Source organism: Chiloscyllium plagiosum, unplaced genomic scaffold, assembly GCF_037043375.1.
Source record: "Chiloscyllium plagiosum isolate Xiang-an unplaced genomic scaffold, Cpla_swu_hap1 HiC_scaffold_7, whole genome shotgun sequence".
NCBI classification, from domain to species: domain Eukaryota; kingdom Metazoa; phylum Chordata; class Chondrichthyes; order Orectolobiformes; family Hemiscylliidae; genus Chiloscyllium; species Chiloscyllium plagiosum.
The window spans coordinates 100,726,892-100,743,332 of NW_028270145.1; the positions used below are offsets into that span (position 1 = coordinate 100,726,892).

Here is a 16,441-nt window from a genome sequence, read left to right on the forward strand (position 1 = left end):
GGAACATCATTTATTGTTGAACATCAAAAATAGAGCCATTAGTAGTGATGTGTATAGACTAGTCCCAAATCAGGACAGACATTTCTGCAGACCTTCCCTACATCTGCTTTATCTAATTTTCTGAGTAAGCTCATTTGTAATCAACCTGCTCAGGGATATTATTACAAAGCTTGAGTTGAGACTTGAACCTGGGTCTCCTGATTTAGAAGTAGGGACCCTACCATGCACCAAGAGTGCCTTCCATTGGGTCTGCTTTTTTTGCATATCCACGCAACTGAATGTTTTTCTTTCCCACCACCAAATCACCAAGACTTTATTCCCCACTATTAACTACCACCACTAAATCACCCATGCAGGAGAAAGTGAGGACTGCAGATGCTGGAGATCAGAGTTGAAGAGTGTAGTGCTGGAAAAGCATTCCTGATGAACGGCTTATGTTTGAAACGTCGAATCCCCTGCTCCTCGGATGCTGCCTGACCAGCTGTGCTTTTCCAGCAAATCACCCATGTAGCCAATTATGATATTTACATGCAAAATGCATTATGGGAACTGCAAATAATCAAAAGTGAGGGAGAAGTAGGGAGATGGGGAAGGGGTTAAATCAAAATGGTGTGGTGGGGGAAATATAGTATTAGGTGTTCGTCAGGGTCTGCTTTTTTTATAAATCAGCCTGCCCAGAGATCTTATTACACATCTCTAGAGTCTTCAACCTGGGTTTTCTCGCTCATCTGTAGTTTTTATAAATGACTTCGATGAGGAGGTTGAGGGGTGGGTTAGTAAATTTGCCGATAACACAAAGGTTGGAGGTGTCGTCGATAGTATAGAGGGCTACTGCAGGCTGCAGCGCGACATAGACAGGATGCAGAGCTGGGCTGAGAAATGGCAGATGGAGTTCAACCTGGATAAATGTGAAGTGATGCATTTTGGAAGGTCAAACTTGATTGCTGATTATAGGATTAAAGACAGGATTCTTGGCAATGTGGAGGAACAGAGGGATCTGGGGGTACAAGTACATAGATCCCTCAAAGTTGCCACCCAAGTGGATAGGGTTGTTAAGAAAGCATATGGTGTTTTGGCTTTCATCAACGGGGATAGAGTTTAAGAGCAGTGAGGTTTTGCCGCAGCTCTACAAGTCCCTGGTGAGGCCAGACTTGGAATATTGTGTCCAGTTCTGGTCGCCCTACTATAGGAAAGATACAGAGGCTTTGGAGAGGGTGCAAAGAAGGTTTAGAACATTGAACATAGAACATTACAGTGCAGTACAGGCCCTTCGGCCCTTGATGTTGCGCCGCCCTGTCATACTAATCTGAAGCCCATCCCACCTACAGTAATCCATTTTCGTCCATATGCCTGTCCAATGATGACTTAAACTTTGCGAATCTACTACCGTTGCAGGCAAAGCATTCCATACCCTTACTACACTCTGAGTAAAGAAACTACCTCTGACATCTGTTGTATACCTATCTCCCCTCACTTTAAAGTTGTGTCCCCTCATGTTTGCCATCCCCATACTTGGAAAAAGGCTCTCCCTGTCCACCGTATCTAACCCTCTGATTTTCTTTATCAGGATGCTGCCTGGACTGGAGGGCTTGCCTTATGAAGAAAGGTTGAATAGGCTTGGACTTTACTCTTTGGAGAGAAGGAGGAAGAGAGGAGACCTGATAGAGGTGTACAAAATAATGAGAGGAATAGATAGAGTCAATAGCCAGAGACTTTTCCCCAGGGCAGAATTGACTGGTACGAGAAGTCATAGTTTGAAGATACTAGGAGGAAGGTATAAAGGAGACGATAGAGGTAGGTTTTTTACACAGAGAGTTGTGAATGCATGGAATGCATTACCAGCGGTGGTGGTGGAAGCAGAGTCATTAGGGACATTTAAGTGACTGCTGGACATGCACATGGATAGCAGTGAGTTGAGGGGTGCGTAGGTTGTTACTATATTTTACATTAGAATTAAATCTCGGCACAACATCGTGGGCCTAAGGGCCTGTTCTGTGCTGTACTTTTCTATGTTCTATGTTCGAGAAGTAGGGACTTTACAACTGTGCCATAAGGGCCCCGTGTATGCTTTTTTCAAAAAAAGTTTGCAAGTGTTTTCAAACACACAACTGAACAACTTTCCCACTACCAAATCACCATGACATTTTCTTTGTATTTGTATCTATTAACCGCTGCAAGTAATGACCCATGCAGCCAGCTAAAAAAAATTGCCGTGACTCAGATTGAACCACAGTTGCAAAGGGGATTGGGTTTCAGGTAGGGGTGCTGATTGCAAGTTTGACTGACGATACCTGAAGAAGGAAACCAAAGGATGTTGGGTGATGGGAAATTTGGTGGGAATATGTTTGAGTGAACAGAAAGTTGCTTTCGTGCACAAAAGAAGCTGAGAAAGGGTAAGGGAAAACAAAGGGAGAACCTGAAAAACAATGTAAATTCAGGGATGGGGGGGTGGTGGTGGGCATCTTTACAACAGTAACAAAAACAATTTATATGAGATAGTGCCTTGAATGTAATAAAATCTCCCAAAGTGCTTCACAAACACTGAACAAAACAAAATTGTGCTATTGGGCCATATAAAGTGATATTAGGTGAGGTGTTGTAAAGCTTGATCAAAGAACTAGGGTTTTCAGGCTTGTCTCAAAGGAAGAAATAAGGTAGAGAAGAGGAGCGGTGGATGGACATTATTCCAGAGCTTGGAGTAAATCAGTTAAAGGCTTGGCCACCAACAGTGGAGCAATTAGAATTGTGGATGCTCAAGAGGCTGGATCAGAGGAATGTAGGGGCTGGAGCATGACAAAGAGGTATAGATGGAAGGAAGTCATGAAAATATGAAAGAAAATTTTAAAATCAAGGCATTATTTAACCAGGAGCCAATGTTGATCAGTGAACACAGGTCTAAGAGGGAAACAGGTCTTGCAGCAAACTAAAAGGCAGCACAGTGGCTCAATGGTTAGCACTGCTACCTCACAGCATCAGGGATTCTGGTTTGATTTCAGCCTCGAGTGACTGTGTGGAGTTTGCATGTTCTCCCCATGCCTGTGTAGGTTTCCTCCAGGTGCTCCAGATTTCTCCTACAGTCTGAAGGTATGCAAGGTAAGAGGATTGGCCATGCTAAGTTGCCCATAGTGTTCAGGGATGTGTAAATTAGGTGCATTGGCCCTGGGAAATGCAGGATTATAGGGGAGGGGTGTGGGTGGGATGCTCTTCAGAGAATTGGTGTGGACTTGTTAAACCAAAAGGCCTGTTTCCACACTGTGGGAATTCTTTAAAGCATAGGCAGTGAGGTTTTAGAAGATCTCAAGCTTTTGGAGGATAGAACATGTGAGGCAGCCAGGAGTGCAGTGAAATAGTTGAATATACAGGTTACAAAGACAAAGACAGTGAGGGTTTTAGCAGCAACTAATCTGAGACAGGGTGATGTTGTGCCATGTTACTCAGGTGATAATCGGTGATTTTAGCGAGTAATGAACATGAGATTAGAAGTTAATCCTAGAATCAAATGTGACACTGTTGTGCTGAACAAACAGAGTTAACCTCAGATTGTTGCCAAGGAAGGAGCTGATGACTAGGATTCAGATTTTGCAGCAGAGAATCAAAAATATTTTCAGTCTCCCCAATATTTAGTTGGAGGAAATTTCTGCTCATCTAGCCCTGAATGTTCCAAAACAACCTAATAACTTTGCAACAGTGGAGGCATCAAGATAGTTGATCTGATGAGTTACTAAAAGGTCATGAAATAGCAGATGCAGCTATTTGGATGGTCTCAATCTTCAGTGACAACACATCCATAAAATTCTTTGGGTTGCTTTTGCTTTAGCATTTGGCCTGCAGTATTAACCTGAATTTCCATTTGCCTGTCATTCTCATTCTCCACTTTCTTCTCATGTTTATCTCATTGTATAAAGTAATGGATCTGAAAGAGTTAACGTCGGAGACTTCATTAAATTCTGCCTAATCTGATGATGTCGCAAGGACTTGGGTGGGGCAGGCAATTTTCTAATAAAGCTCAATATAAACTCATGTGACACCACCTCATCTTTTCATTCAGAACTTTACCTCCCTCTGAACTCAACATTGAGTTCAAAACTTTCCAACCCTAACATCAGCCTCAATTTGTTTTCTTTTATCTTGTAGGTTTTGGATTAATTCTCATTTAGCTTTCATGTGGCAGCTGTTCATCTTTCTGCGATTGCACATCCTTTAGACAAAGATCTCATTTCTGTATGCATTTATTTACTACTCCCCTTTGACTTTGGCTGCACTGTATTTTATGTTTCCTCTGTATCTTAATGCATCATATTTTCCACCTTCTCTCTCTTTACTTCAGGTGAGAGTAATATTGATAGTGCTTTTCTAACGACTAAACTAATGATGATGAATAGTGTATCATCATTTTCTCAAGAGGAACTAGCCCCTAATTCGGAACTCGGTTAAACAAGTCCACATCCCATGAAATGTATTTTTAAAAAATACAGATGTCTGCAATATTCCTACAAATCTGCATCACTTGGACTTAAGTGAGCAGAGATGAGAACCATACCAGTGTGCGAAAGGAATTAATGCTTTTAAAGGTGAATGTAATATCAAAGGTGAAGGTGATGATACAGTTGTGAATTTATTTTTTATTCACACATGGGACATATCATCTCAATGGTAATGGTCATGGATTTGGAAGGTGCTGTCTTGGGAGCCTCAGTAATTTCTGCAGTACACCTTGTAGATGGTACACATTTCTACTGCTGAACATCGGTTGTGAAAAGAGTTAATGTTTGTGCATGCAGTGCCAATCAAGTGGAGTATTTTGCCTTAGGTGGTGCCAAGTCTCTTAAGTGTTGTTTGAGCTGCACTCATCTAGGCCAGTTTTTTAAAAAAATTATTCACAGATTACGACATCACTAGCTAGGCTAGTATTTATTGCCCAAACCTAAGTGCCAGAGGGTGGTTAAGAGTCAACCACATTGCCTGTGGGTCTGCAGCCACATGTAGGCAGACCAGGGCAGGATGACAAGCAGGAGGCTGGAAGAACACAGCATGCCAGGCTGCATCAGGAGATGGAGAAAGGTTACACCTGAAACATCGACTTCTCCACCTCCTGATGCTGCCTGCTTTGTTGTGATCTTCCAGCCTCCTGTTTATCTACCTTGCATTCCAGCATCTGCAGCTTTTTTGTCTCTGACCAGGTAAGTACGGAAGTTTCTTTCCCTAAAGGTCATTAGTGAAACAGATGGACTTTTCCCCATAATTGATAATAGATTAATTAGACTCTTAATTCCAGATACTTTTCATTGAATTCAAATTCCAACATTTGCCATGGTGAAATTTAAACCCAGGTCCCCAGAATATTACCTGGGTCTCTGGATTAACAATCTAGTGATAATATTAGTCAGCCAAGTGGGGAATATTCCATAATATTCCTGACTTATGCAGAAGCTGGACAGGCTTTTGGGAGACAAAGTGGGGTACTCACTGCAAGATTCCCAGCCTTTGACCTGCTAATTTGTTTCCACTGGAGAATGTTGCCAGGAAAAGGGATGGAGTTAATGGTGCAGGTGCAGAGTTCTCGGAAGGCCTTCTCATTGGCTACTGAACGAAATGAAACTTCATCTGAAATTGTATCTGAGATAAATAATTGACAGATGGAGACAGCAGATGAATCCTCTGGGAGGGTTAAAGCTGGGTATAATCTGCACTCTATCAAAGATATCCATGGAAACCATGAGGAGTCATGGAGTCATACAGCATGGGAACATACCATACATGCCGACCATGTTCCCAAACTAATCTCATTTGCCAGCACTTGGCCCATAACACTCCAAATCTTTCCTACTCATGTACTTATCCAAATGTCATTTAAATATTGTAACTGTACCTGCATCCACCGCTCCTCTGGCAGTACATTTCACACATGAACCATTCTCTGTAGAAAAATGTTGCTCCTCATGCCCTTTTTAAACCTTTCTTCTCTCACCTTAAAAATCTAGCCTCTAGTTTTGACCTCCCCCATCTAGGTAAAAGACCCTTGCTGTTCACCTTATCTATGCCCCTCATGATTTTATTAACCTCTGATGTTACCCTTCAACCTTCTATGCTTCCGTGTAAAAAGGTCCCAGCCTATTTTTATAACTCACACCCTCTATTCCCAGAAACATCCTGATAAATATTTTCTGAACGCTTTCCAATTTAATAACATCTTTCCTAAACAGCGAGAGAAGAACTTTTTACAATACAGAGGAACATTGATTATTCAAAGGACACGGGCGGGAGTATTTCATTTGGTTAATTGAATTCCGGATAATCAAATGTTGGATAATATAGTTTAGTTAAGCATTGGGACCTTGTTGGATCATCCAATATTCAGATAATCAAATGCCAGATAATTGAGGTTCCTCTGTACTCCAGAAGAGGCTTCACCAACATTCTCTACAACCTCAACATGACTTCCCAACTGTTCTAATGAAAGATCTGAGCAATGAAGGAAAATGAAACTAAACACTTTCTTAACCACCTGGTCTGCCTGTGATGAAACTTTCAAAGAATTATGTACCTGAACCCCCAGCTCTCTGTTCTACAACACTACCCAGGACCCTACCATTAATTGTGTAAGTCCTCTCTTGTTTGTTTTACCAAAATCCAATACCTCACATTTATCCAAATTGGTCTTCATCTGCCACTCCTCAGCCCAATGATGTAATTAATCAAGATCTCTTTGTAATCTTAGACAACCTTCTTCACTGTCCACTGTACATCCAATTTCAGTGTCATCCATAAACTTCTTAAGCATGCCTCCTACATTCTTATCCAAATCATTCATTTAAATGATAAACAAAAGAGGACCGAGTACCAATCCCTGTGGAACACAGCTGGTCACAGGCCTCTAATTGGAAAAACAGCCCTCTACCACTACCTCGTCTCCTACCATCGAGCCAATTTTCTATCCAATGGTCAAGCTCTCCCTGAATCCCATGTGATCTGACTTTACTGATTATTCTACTATGTGGAACCTTAACATGTGGCTTCATTAACATCCATGTAAACAATATCTAACACTCTGCTCTCATCAATCCTTTTGGTTACTTCCTCGAAAAACTCAATCAAGTTTGTGAGACACAGCTTTCCCTTGCACAAAACCATGCTCACTATCCCTCATTAGTCCCTGCCTCTCTAACTGCATGTAAATCCTAACTTTCAGAATCAACTCCAACAACTTACCCACTAATGATGTCTGACTCACAGGCCTATTGTTCCCAGGCTTCTCCTTACAGCCTTTCTTAAAGATTAGCCATCCTCCAATCGAGATGTGTGCCTCTGAATTCTCCAAATGAGAGACTCGTTCCCAGCCTCCCCATTTAGAACAATGTAGCTACGAGGTGCTCAAATGATACTGGCCATCAGGGTTGAGTGAAGAAAAACAGGCAAGACAGACCTTATGAGGGATCTTCTGACACACTGGTGGTGTCCCTACCCTGGAACTGAGAGACCTACATTCAAGTCCCACCTGGTGTTAACATCGCTGAACAGGTTCATTAGAAAAATAGTTTAATAAAAAGGAAGACACACCTCATTGGAAGTGGACACTGTAATTTACTCAGTGTAGGTATTCAACATTTTTTTTGTGTAGTGACAGCGAGAGCTAAATATTTATAGACTTGTCAGGTTTGTTTTATTGAGCAGTCATCCTGACACTTTTCATACTTGATGGGCAGCCAGCAGCATAACTTTAAAGAAGGGAATAACTCTGTGACCATGACCAGCAGGTACTGCACAATAACTTATTCAGAAAGAAATACTGAACCAGTCTAATTATTGTTGTTACATCTCATCAGTTTCTCGACTCAATTTTTCACAAGAAAATAATGGAAAATTTCAAGGAATTTCAGTGAAAGATTAAGCAGGAAAAATTCCATGACTAATCCACCAGTAGAACCAGACAACAGAATACCTTGTTTTACATAATCTTAAGTATTAGAAAGTAGCCTGATCTGTTGTGAAATGCAATATTTTATCTTCAACAAATTGCCTGTTGGTCTAACCAGTGTTCTTCTTGATTGCACGTTTGTTCACAACCAATTAACAGTTTGGCATGGACTCCTGCGTGGGGGACTTAAATAGAGTTATTAATCTTTTGGACATAATTGCTATGTTTAAATAGCCCAGCAGAGAAATTGTGCAAAGATTTTAAGTAGAGTTTTAAAAATTATTGGGGAAATTAAACCAAACTCGTGCTACAACAAATGCTCTCATAAATGTATAGCATGATGAGTGCCAATGATCTACATTTTTTACCACTACCTGAAACTATAAAAGGTTAAAAATATACACAGGGAGTCCTCCATTTATGAACGCTTGTGCTTACGAACATGATCCCCATACAGGACTGCAATGTGTTTACTACACATACAAATGGCTATTTAATATCGTCCTGCATTGTCTTCTGGCTTGTGTACAAATCAACTTGCAAACGAACTTCAGAACAGAATCTGCTCACAATCTGAGGACAGCCCATATCGAGTAGTAAATGACCCGTTTCTACCTGTCCCAAGATCAAATTAAGGTGATTACTTCTTTATTTTCCTGTATGCTTCCAATCATCAGGAAAGGGGAGGAAATGAGAAGAAGAAAGGCTTGCTCTTTGCACAACCTCAGGATTCCTTCAGTCATTATGCGACCAATGACTTACCTGTGAAATTTAGTCTTTGTTGTCAAATAAGAAACCCAGCAGTCAATTTGCACACCACAAACTCCCACAAAAAAAAGCAAATAGATAATGAATAGACAATATTTTTGTGAGTCATGAGTGTGATGCTGGAAAAGCACAGCAGGTCAAGCAGCGTCTGAGGAGCAGGATAATTAATGCTTTGGGTAAAAGCAAACGTCAATTTTCCTGCTCCTCGGATACTGCCTGACCTACTGTGCTTTTCCAGCACCACACTCTCGACTCTAATCTCAAGCATCTGCAGTCCTCACTTTCACCTAATCTGTTTTTGTGAGTTGATTGTGCAGAGAAAATGTGTCAGAAATTGTGGATAATTCCTCTGCTTTTATCTACTTAACTCTCCCCAGAAAAGAAACACATGTCTGATAAAGCTACATTTCCTATCAGAATGTTGGTTTAGAAGTCCTGTTGTGTTGAAGTTCTGGCGAGGAACCTAATGTCCTTCCCACTCACCGATGCATGTCTGGAAGTGAAGCTAGCATACAATTGTGCGAGAGATTGGAGTATGGGGTCCACTTTGTTTACCTGCCTTTGCTGCAATTATGTATGGGGCAGAAAGTCTTGTTGACAGCTTTTAACTCAGCAAGTGATCACTTGGCAGGGATGGTAGGGCTATCACCCCTCTGCCCAAGATGCCAACTCTGCTGTCCTGTTTTCTGTAACTCCCATCTAACTCTCACCCACCTGACTTAGGCTCCATGCTGATCTTGGTTCTGTTGCGTGGCCGTATTGACAGAGGTTACACTGCTCCTTGGCACTATCTGCTATGCATAGATGCCAACTTCTGAATGACTGGCAGCCCTTAGGTACCCCAATCTCAGGGAAAAGGCCTGTCACTGCCCAACTGGCATTTTCCACAGGAGGTGACTTAGGCTTTCACCTGCTCCCCAGGGAGGGGGATGAGATGCCCATCGCCTGGATTGAATCCAACTCTTGGGGTGGGAACTGAGTCCCCAACTTTCTGAGAAAGAGGCAAGAGTCAGGCAATTGAGTTTCATCTGACACCAGCTCCAAGGGTGATGTGTTGAATCTGCTCAAGATTGGGGAGATGAAATGCACACTAGGCGACTGCCTTGCAGAACACTTAAGTTGTATCTGCAGAACTAACTCTAAGTTTCCTGTTGCCTCTCACTTCAAGAGGTTGTGAACCAAACCAAACCCCCTCAAAATATGTCAAGGAGATAGTCTGAGATGCTAACTTTTACCTATTTAAAGGCAAGTGTAAGGTGTTGCATTCCAGATGTGATTTGATTGGTGAAAAATATGAGGCTTTAAACAAAACACACATTATTCTTACACTACAGTTAAATCACATACAAAATAAAAATAAAAAGTAAGAGTTGGATTAAGTGTAATTCTATCAAAATGCTGAACAAAATAACATACAGATATAAACTGCTACTGATCGGCTGTTCCAATATAGCAGCTTCCCATGAACACCCTGAGCAAAGGCAAATAGAAATGAAAACATGAACCCAACAGCAGGAGAGAACATATTCTTTTGCACAGAGAGAGCTGTGACCTCTTCCAACATTTTAACTTCACCAACTGAAAGCACAATCTGCAAACCCTGAGTCTTTGTGAAATTGACTCCATCCACTCATGCTTCTCTTGTCGACTTTAAGAATAAAGCATGTTATACCGCTTGGCAGAGAGCAGACAGCTACAAGTTACAATACTTGCTTTCAAGAGAACCAGGAGAGAACAGCTCCCTCTGAAAGGCAGATCTGGTCGAAACGACATGGTTGTGTTTGCTGGCCAACATCTCAGGTGACTGTGTGGAGTTTGCACATTCTCCCCGTGTCTGCGTGGGTTTCCTCCAGGTACGCTGGTTTCCTCCCACGGTCCAAAAATGTGCAGGTTAGGTGAATTGGCTATGCTAAATTGCCCGTAGTGTTAGGTGAAGGGGTAAACGTAAGGGAATGGGTCTGGGTGGGTTGCGCTTCAGTGGTCGGTATGGACTTGTTGGGCCGAAGGGCCTGTTTCCACACTGTAAATAATCTAAAATCTAATCTAATCTAGTCTCTGTCTCAGCCTTGCTGCAGTGCTGCAGCAAAGCTCTGTACAAGCTGGAAGAACAGCATCTCATTTTGCTGTTGCAAACCCTGCAACGATCAGGACTCAATATTGAGTTGAGTCATTTTAGGGCCTGATCAGTTTCTCCTGTGTCCTTACTCCAACCTCCACACACCAGGCTTTGTCATCACATGGGCTGCCACAGCGCCAAATAGTCCAAATTAACAGCTACTGATTTTTCTCAGACTGACCTTTACCCTTTAACTGTTCAACTGTTTCTGTCTCACTCTCTGGGCTCCATCGCCACCTGTTGTTTATTCCCCATCCCTTCCCCACTCCTTCTTCAGTTCTGAAGAAGAGTCACTGGACCCAAAATGTTAACTCTGCTTTCTCTCCACAGATGCTGCAAGACCTGCTGAGTTTTTCTGTTTTTGTTGTCGTTAAGGATTTAAAGTTTCAAGAAGTGATTTATATTTCTTCACAGCAAAACACTATTGAACATATTAGCATACTGTTTTCTATGACATTATGCTCAAAGATCATTTCCTAATCGACAGAAACATTCAGGCCCAAGTGTAAACTTAGGATTGAAATAAGGAGTAATTTCTTCACCCAGAGAGTGGTGAGCCTGTGGAACTATCTACCACAGAATATGGTTGAAGTCAAACATTGAGTGTTTTCGAAATAAAGTTGGATATAGTTCTTGGGACTAAAGGGATCAAGGGTCTGGGGAGAAAGTGAGTTGGATGATCAGCCATGATCATATTGAATGATGGAACAAGCTTGGAGAGCTGAATGACCTATTCCCCCTCTGATTTTAGCATCTATGTTAAGAACGGATCCACTTATTTTATCACATACAATTGTGGGTTGAGCTCTGTTTTTTATCCATATGTAAGGACAGTTGGATGCGAGGGAGGGGTGGGGCCATGCTGAGTTTTCTATCCAGGGCCAAGAACCCAATATCCAAATAACTGCTGGATTCTGACCCCACCTTGCATCAACAACAGTGGCATAAAGTGATTTTGGTACGAAATGGCTCGAAGTGGCTTGGCAACCAATTGGCATGGCCGAGAGGTGAGAAGCAGTTCCATGAAGGGATCATAGGTTACAGGGAGCAGGTGGGAGAATGGGGTTGAGAAACTTGTCAGCCATGATTGAATGGTGGAGCAAACCTGATGGGACAAATGGCCTAATTGCTGCTCCTATGTCTTAGAATAGTACAGCACAGTACTGGCTCTTTGGCCCTCGATGACCCTTATGGTCAGTGATCAATTTTCACATGGCAGCCAATGACAGGAATAGCTGTTGCCTGGAGCAGGACAGCACAGGGTTTCATGGCTCAATTGCTCGCTAATAAGGAACTTCACCCAAACTTCTCAAACAAGAGAAACATCATGCTGGCTCATTTGAATTTCTTTCCTTTGAGATTTCAAATCAGCCATCCCAGTAGATATGTCTCCCCATTGCATTCTATAACATCCCAATCATGTGATCTTCCTGTCCTTAATTAATTTAATCACTCTGTCTGGATATTTTTTAATGCACTTCCAGAACAGTTGAACTTGAACCAAGGTCTCCTTGATTCTGGCATTCTCCAGCCTGTTAACAAGCTCTTCAACAAGCTTTTAACCACTGTCGTGATTGTTATGAGGTCAGCCAGTTGGACATCATAGAGTATGGGCTCCTTGATTGGGGCTGTTAACCTTGTCCAATCAGGGAGCCCTATGTCATAACTTTGCTGAACAGGTTTATTTGAAAAAATAGATTAATAAAAAAGAAACACTCTGGTACCTGATGCTGAATGAGGCAGGACTGACGTCAAGGGCTGTACATGTGTAAATAAAAGGTAACTTGGCGATGAGATACCAGCCTTGGTGGAGTTATTTCAAACACCAGGAGGTAATTGGAGGTATGCAAGTTACCAGTTTGCTTTCTTCCCCACCTTTGAAAATTGCAGTGCATCACAAATACATAAAAAGACTGTCATTCTGTTTGAGAACGCTCTTTTCAAAAACACTCCCACCTTACCCTGTCCCCATCAGAGATTCAGAATCCAACCCCTTTGACTCAACACTAGAGTGTTAACTTAGGTTTCTGTAGTCTAGTGTCGAGAGAGGGACTTTGAATCTTCAAACTATTTGTGAAACTGCTAAGTTACAGTTCGCAACTGAGACCACCCATATTTCTCAGAGCAAAAACAGAAGTTGCTGAAAGATCTTCAGCCGGTATGGTAACATCTATGAGGAGAAATCAAAGTTAATGTTTCAGGTCTGCTGACCCTTCCTCAGAACTCAGTTTGGAGGAAAAGTCACCGGACCCAAAACGTTAACTTTGATTTCTCTGCATAGATGCTGCCAGACTGGCTGAGCTTTTCCAGCAACTTCTGTTTTAGTTTCTGATTTACAGCATCCACAGTTCTTGCGGTTTTTATTTAGTATTTCTCAGAGCACCCTGCCTGAAATCAATCCAAAACTTGTTGACTCCCAGACCTGCATAGTTTGACCATGTAAATAGTTTGAAATTTTAATCACAGGTGATCTGATATTGTTAAAGATTTACTGCACCTAAAATTGACCAAACTCGGGGAGAAATCGATGAACTAATGTCTTACTTTGAAATAAAACCAAACATGGTATTTGTAACTGTGTGAAAATGATTCCTCCTTCAAAACCTATTATCTGAATACATAAGTTGACCAATGCTAAAAATACAGCATAAACTGAGAGTGTATAACAGGAAATAATGTGACCGTTCAAATTTCTACTTTGTATTTACAGATTGATCAATTCACGACTGTGGAGTATAGCCTCCCTTCAGATATGGATCTCAGATTTAATTCTGTTAGATCTCTTACTCTTGGCAAGATTGTGGGTAAGCAAGTGAACAATTCTCTTTACCTTGATTCCAGCATTGTATTTGACCCAGATTGCATTGCCTTAAAGTATGATGGATGCAGATTCAGTCACAACTTTCAAAATAGAATGGGATAAGTATTTCAAAATGAGAACACCTCCATGATAATGAGATGAGGAGCTATTTGAATAGCTCTTTGAAAGTGGAGTCAGAGTCATAGTGAACTGATGTCCTCTTTCTGTGCTGTGTAGTTCCATTATTCTCTATGCATAAATATGAGTTTGCTCCTGTGGACTCAGCTATGTTGTTAGATATTTATACCACTACTGTTTGTCAGAGATGAGGTCCACACTGATTAAGGTGAACATTAACAGGCGGTGTTGAAAATAACTATATGGAATGAATAGTAAATGAGAAGTTTCCTGAGATCTGATACCATTAATGATATAATTCCTTTACTCCTAGTCAGAAACTACCATTAGAGGAAAAGTATTATTAATTATTTTTACTCTGCATTGTTGACAGATGCTTAAGCTTAGGTGAATTCTCTGTGAAAAGAAACATCTGACACAAAGAGCAGTGGAATGTTGAGTGCGATGTAACAGTTACTTTGAACAGTTACCTGTGTTGGACAAATGTGTTAGCATCTTTAAAGTGAATTTGTGAAATGAAGAGTATCACGAAATATTTAAATGAGAAAGGTGTCTCATCATACAGATGGCAATACCTACCCGAGAGTGCATTGTGTCCCCATTGAAACACCCTGAGTGTGCCTGTCCAATCATCCATAAAGATCATAAGACCAGAGAAAATAGGAAAAGAAGTAGGCCTTTGGCTCCTTGAGTCCCTTCAATGGGATCATGGATGATTTGACATTCCTCATATCCACTTGCTTACCTCGTTCCCATAACCCTTGATTCTCTGACTGTTCAATCAATCTATCTCAGCTTTAATAAACACAAGGACCCTACCCCCACAGCTATCTATGGCAAAGAGTTACTAAGGCTCTTAACCCTCTGAGAAAATAAATTCCTCCTCATCTTTGTTTTGAATTGGTGCCCTTTTATTCTAAGACCATGCCCTCTGGTCCTAGACTCTCCCATGAGAGCAAACATCCTCTCAATATTTACCCTGTCAAGCCCCTTAAGAATCCTACATGTTTCAATGAGATTACCACTTGCTCATCCAAACTCCAGTGAGTATGGCCCCAACATGTTTAACTTTTGCTCAGAAGACAATCCCTATGTTATGTGGACCATCCAAGTGAACCTGCTCTGAACTGCCTCCAATTAAATGATATATTACAAAGTTGGTGTACCGAGATTAAATGAAGATGGAACTGGTTACTCTTCGGGGGGGTCAGTGTGGACTTTTTGGGCCGAAGGGCCTGTTTCCACACTTTGGTGATTCTATGATTCTATGATACTGAACAGGCCTGGCAACATCTGTGGAGAGAGAATGACTTAATGTTTCAAGCCCAGCATGATTCTTCTTTAGAACAATGTTTTAATTATCAAGGGAATCAAGAGTTATTTTTAGTCTTTTGAGGAAGTGATGAAAGATGATTGATGAAGGTAGGGCAGTGGATATTGTTCTACTTGGGCTTTGCTGAAGCACTTGACAAGTTCCCTCATGGTAGGCTGGCTCAGATGATTAAGTTGCAGGGAATCCACAATGAATTGGTAAGTTGGATACAAAACTGGCTCGGTCACAGAAGGTAGAGGGCAGTTGTGGCAGTGTGTTTTCTGACTGGAGGTCTCTGGCCAGTGGTTTTCCACAGGGATCAGTGCGAAGATCCCTGGTATTTGTAATCTATACAATTGATTTGGATGAAGATATAGGTGGTCTGATTAGTAGATTTGCAGATGACATGAAAATTGGCGGAGTTGTGGACAGTAGGGAAGATAGTCAAAGGATACAGCAGGATATGGATTGGTCAGAAAGTTGGGCGGAGAAATGGCAGATGGAGTTTAATCCAGAGGATCATAAAGTGATGCAGTTTGAATGCAAGAGGAAAGTATACAGTAAATGGCAGGATCCAATGACTATTGCTGTACTGTGGGATCTTGGGGTGCAAGAGCATAGCTCCCGGGAATTGGCAACAAGAGTGGAGAAGATGGCAAAGAAGGCTTATGGCATGCTTGTCTTCATTGGGTGTAGAAGAGGTTTATTAGGATGCTGCCTAGCAAAAAAAGAAGAGGTTGGAGGCTGAGGGGTGACCTGCTCGAAGCTCATGAAATTATGAGAGGCATGGGCAGGGTGAATAATTGGAGTCCATTTCCTGGGATGGAAATATCAAATACTAGGGACTCTGGTGTAAAGGGAGAGTGGTAAAGTCTAAAGGAAATGTGCAAGGGCATGTTTTTTTTCCTCAGAGTGTGGTAGGTGCCTTGAATCCGCTGCTAGGGAAGATGGTAGAAGCAGATACAATAATAACATTTAAGAAACATTCAATGGGCACGTGAACAGGCAGGAGATAGTGGGATACAAATCACGTGCAGGCAAATGGGATTAGTATTGAATAATATCCTGGCCAGCACAGACATGGTGGGCTGATGGGCCAGTTCCCGTGCTGTACTGTTGTATGTTCATACTGGACTCGAGATAGGAACTCTGCTTCTATCTCTGCAGATGCTGCCAGATCTATTGAGTTTCTCCAATGTCTTCCATGTTTTTTTTTTCATATTTCCTGCAGTATTTTGCTTTGCTTCAGGAAGGAGCTGTATCTTTTTTCTTGGTGTGCCAAGCTCTGAAGATCTGCAGTACTTCCTGAGAGTTAGAAATTATGATGGGAGCTGTTGCATGCTCAGCAATGACCATCTCCTCCAAATAAAGGTCTGACCTGTAGCCCCTGTC

The 16,441-nt window shown here is 41.6% G+C and overlaps 1 protein-coding gene across 2 annotated transcripts in view; it reads left to right on the forward strand.

The window, feature by feature from the left end:
• Nucleotides 1-16,441, forward strand: part of LOC122551779 (contactin-associated protein-like 5) — an 888,067-nt gene that overhangs the window by 733,190 nt on the left and 138,436 nt on the right. For both annotated transcript variants that reach the window (XM_087989329.1, XM_043694242.2), the window contains exon 21: nt 13,510-13,603. In XM_087989329.1, the coding sequence (XP_087845455.1) occupies nt 13,510-13,603 (94 nt within the window). The remainder of the gene's footprint in view (nt 1-13,509; nt 13,604-16,441) is intronic.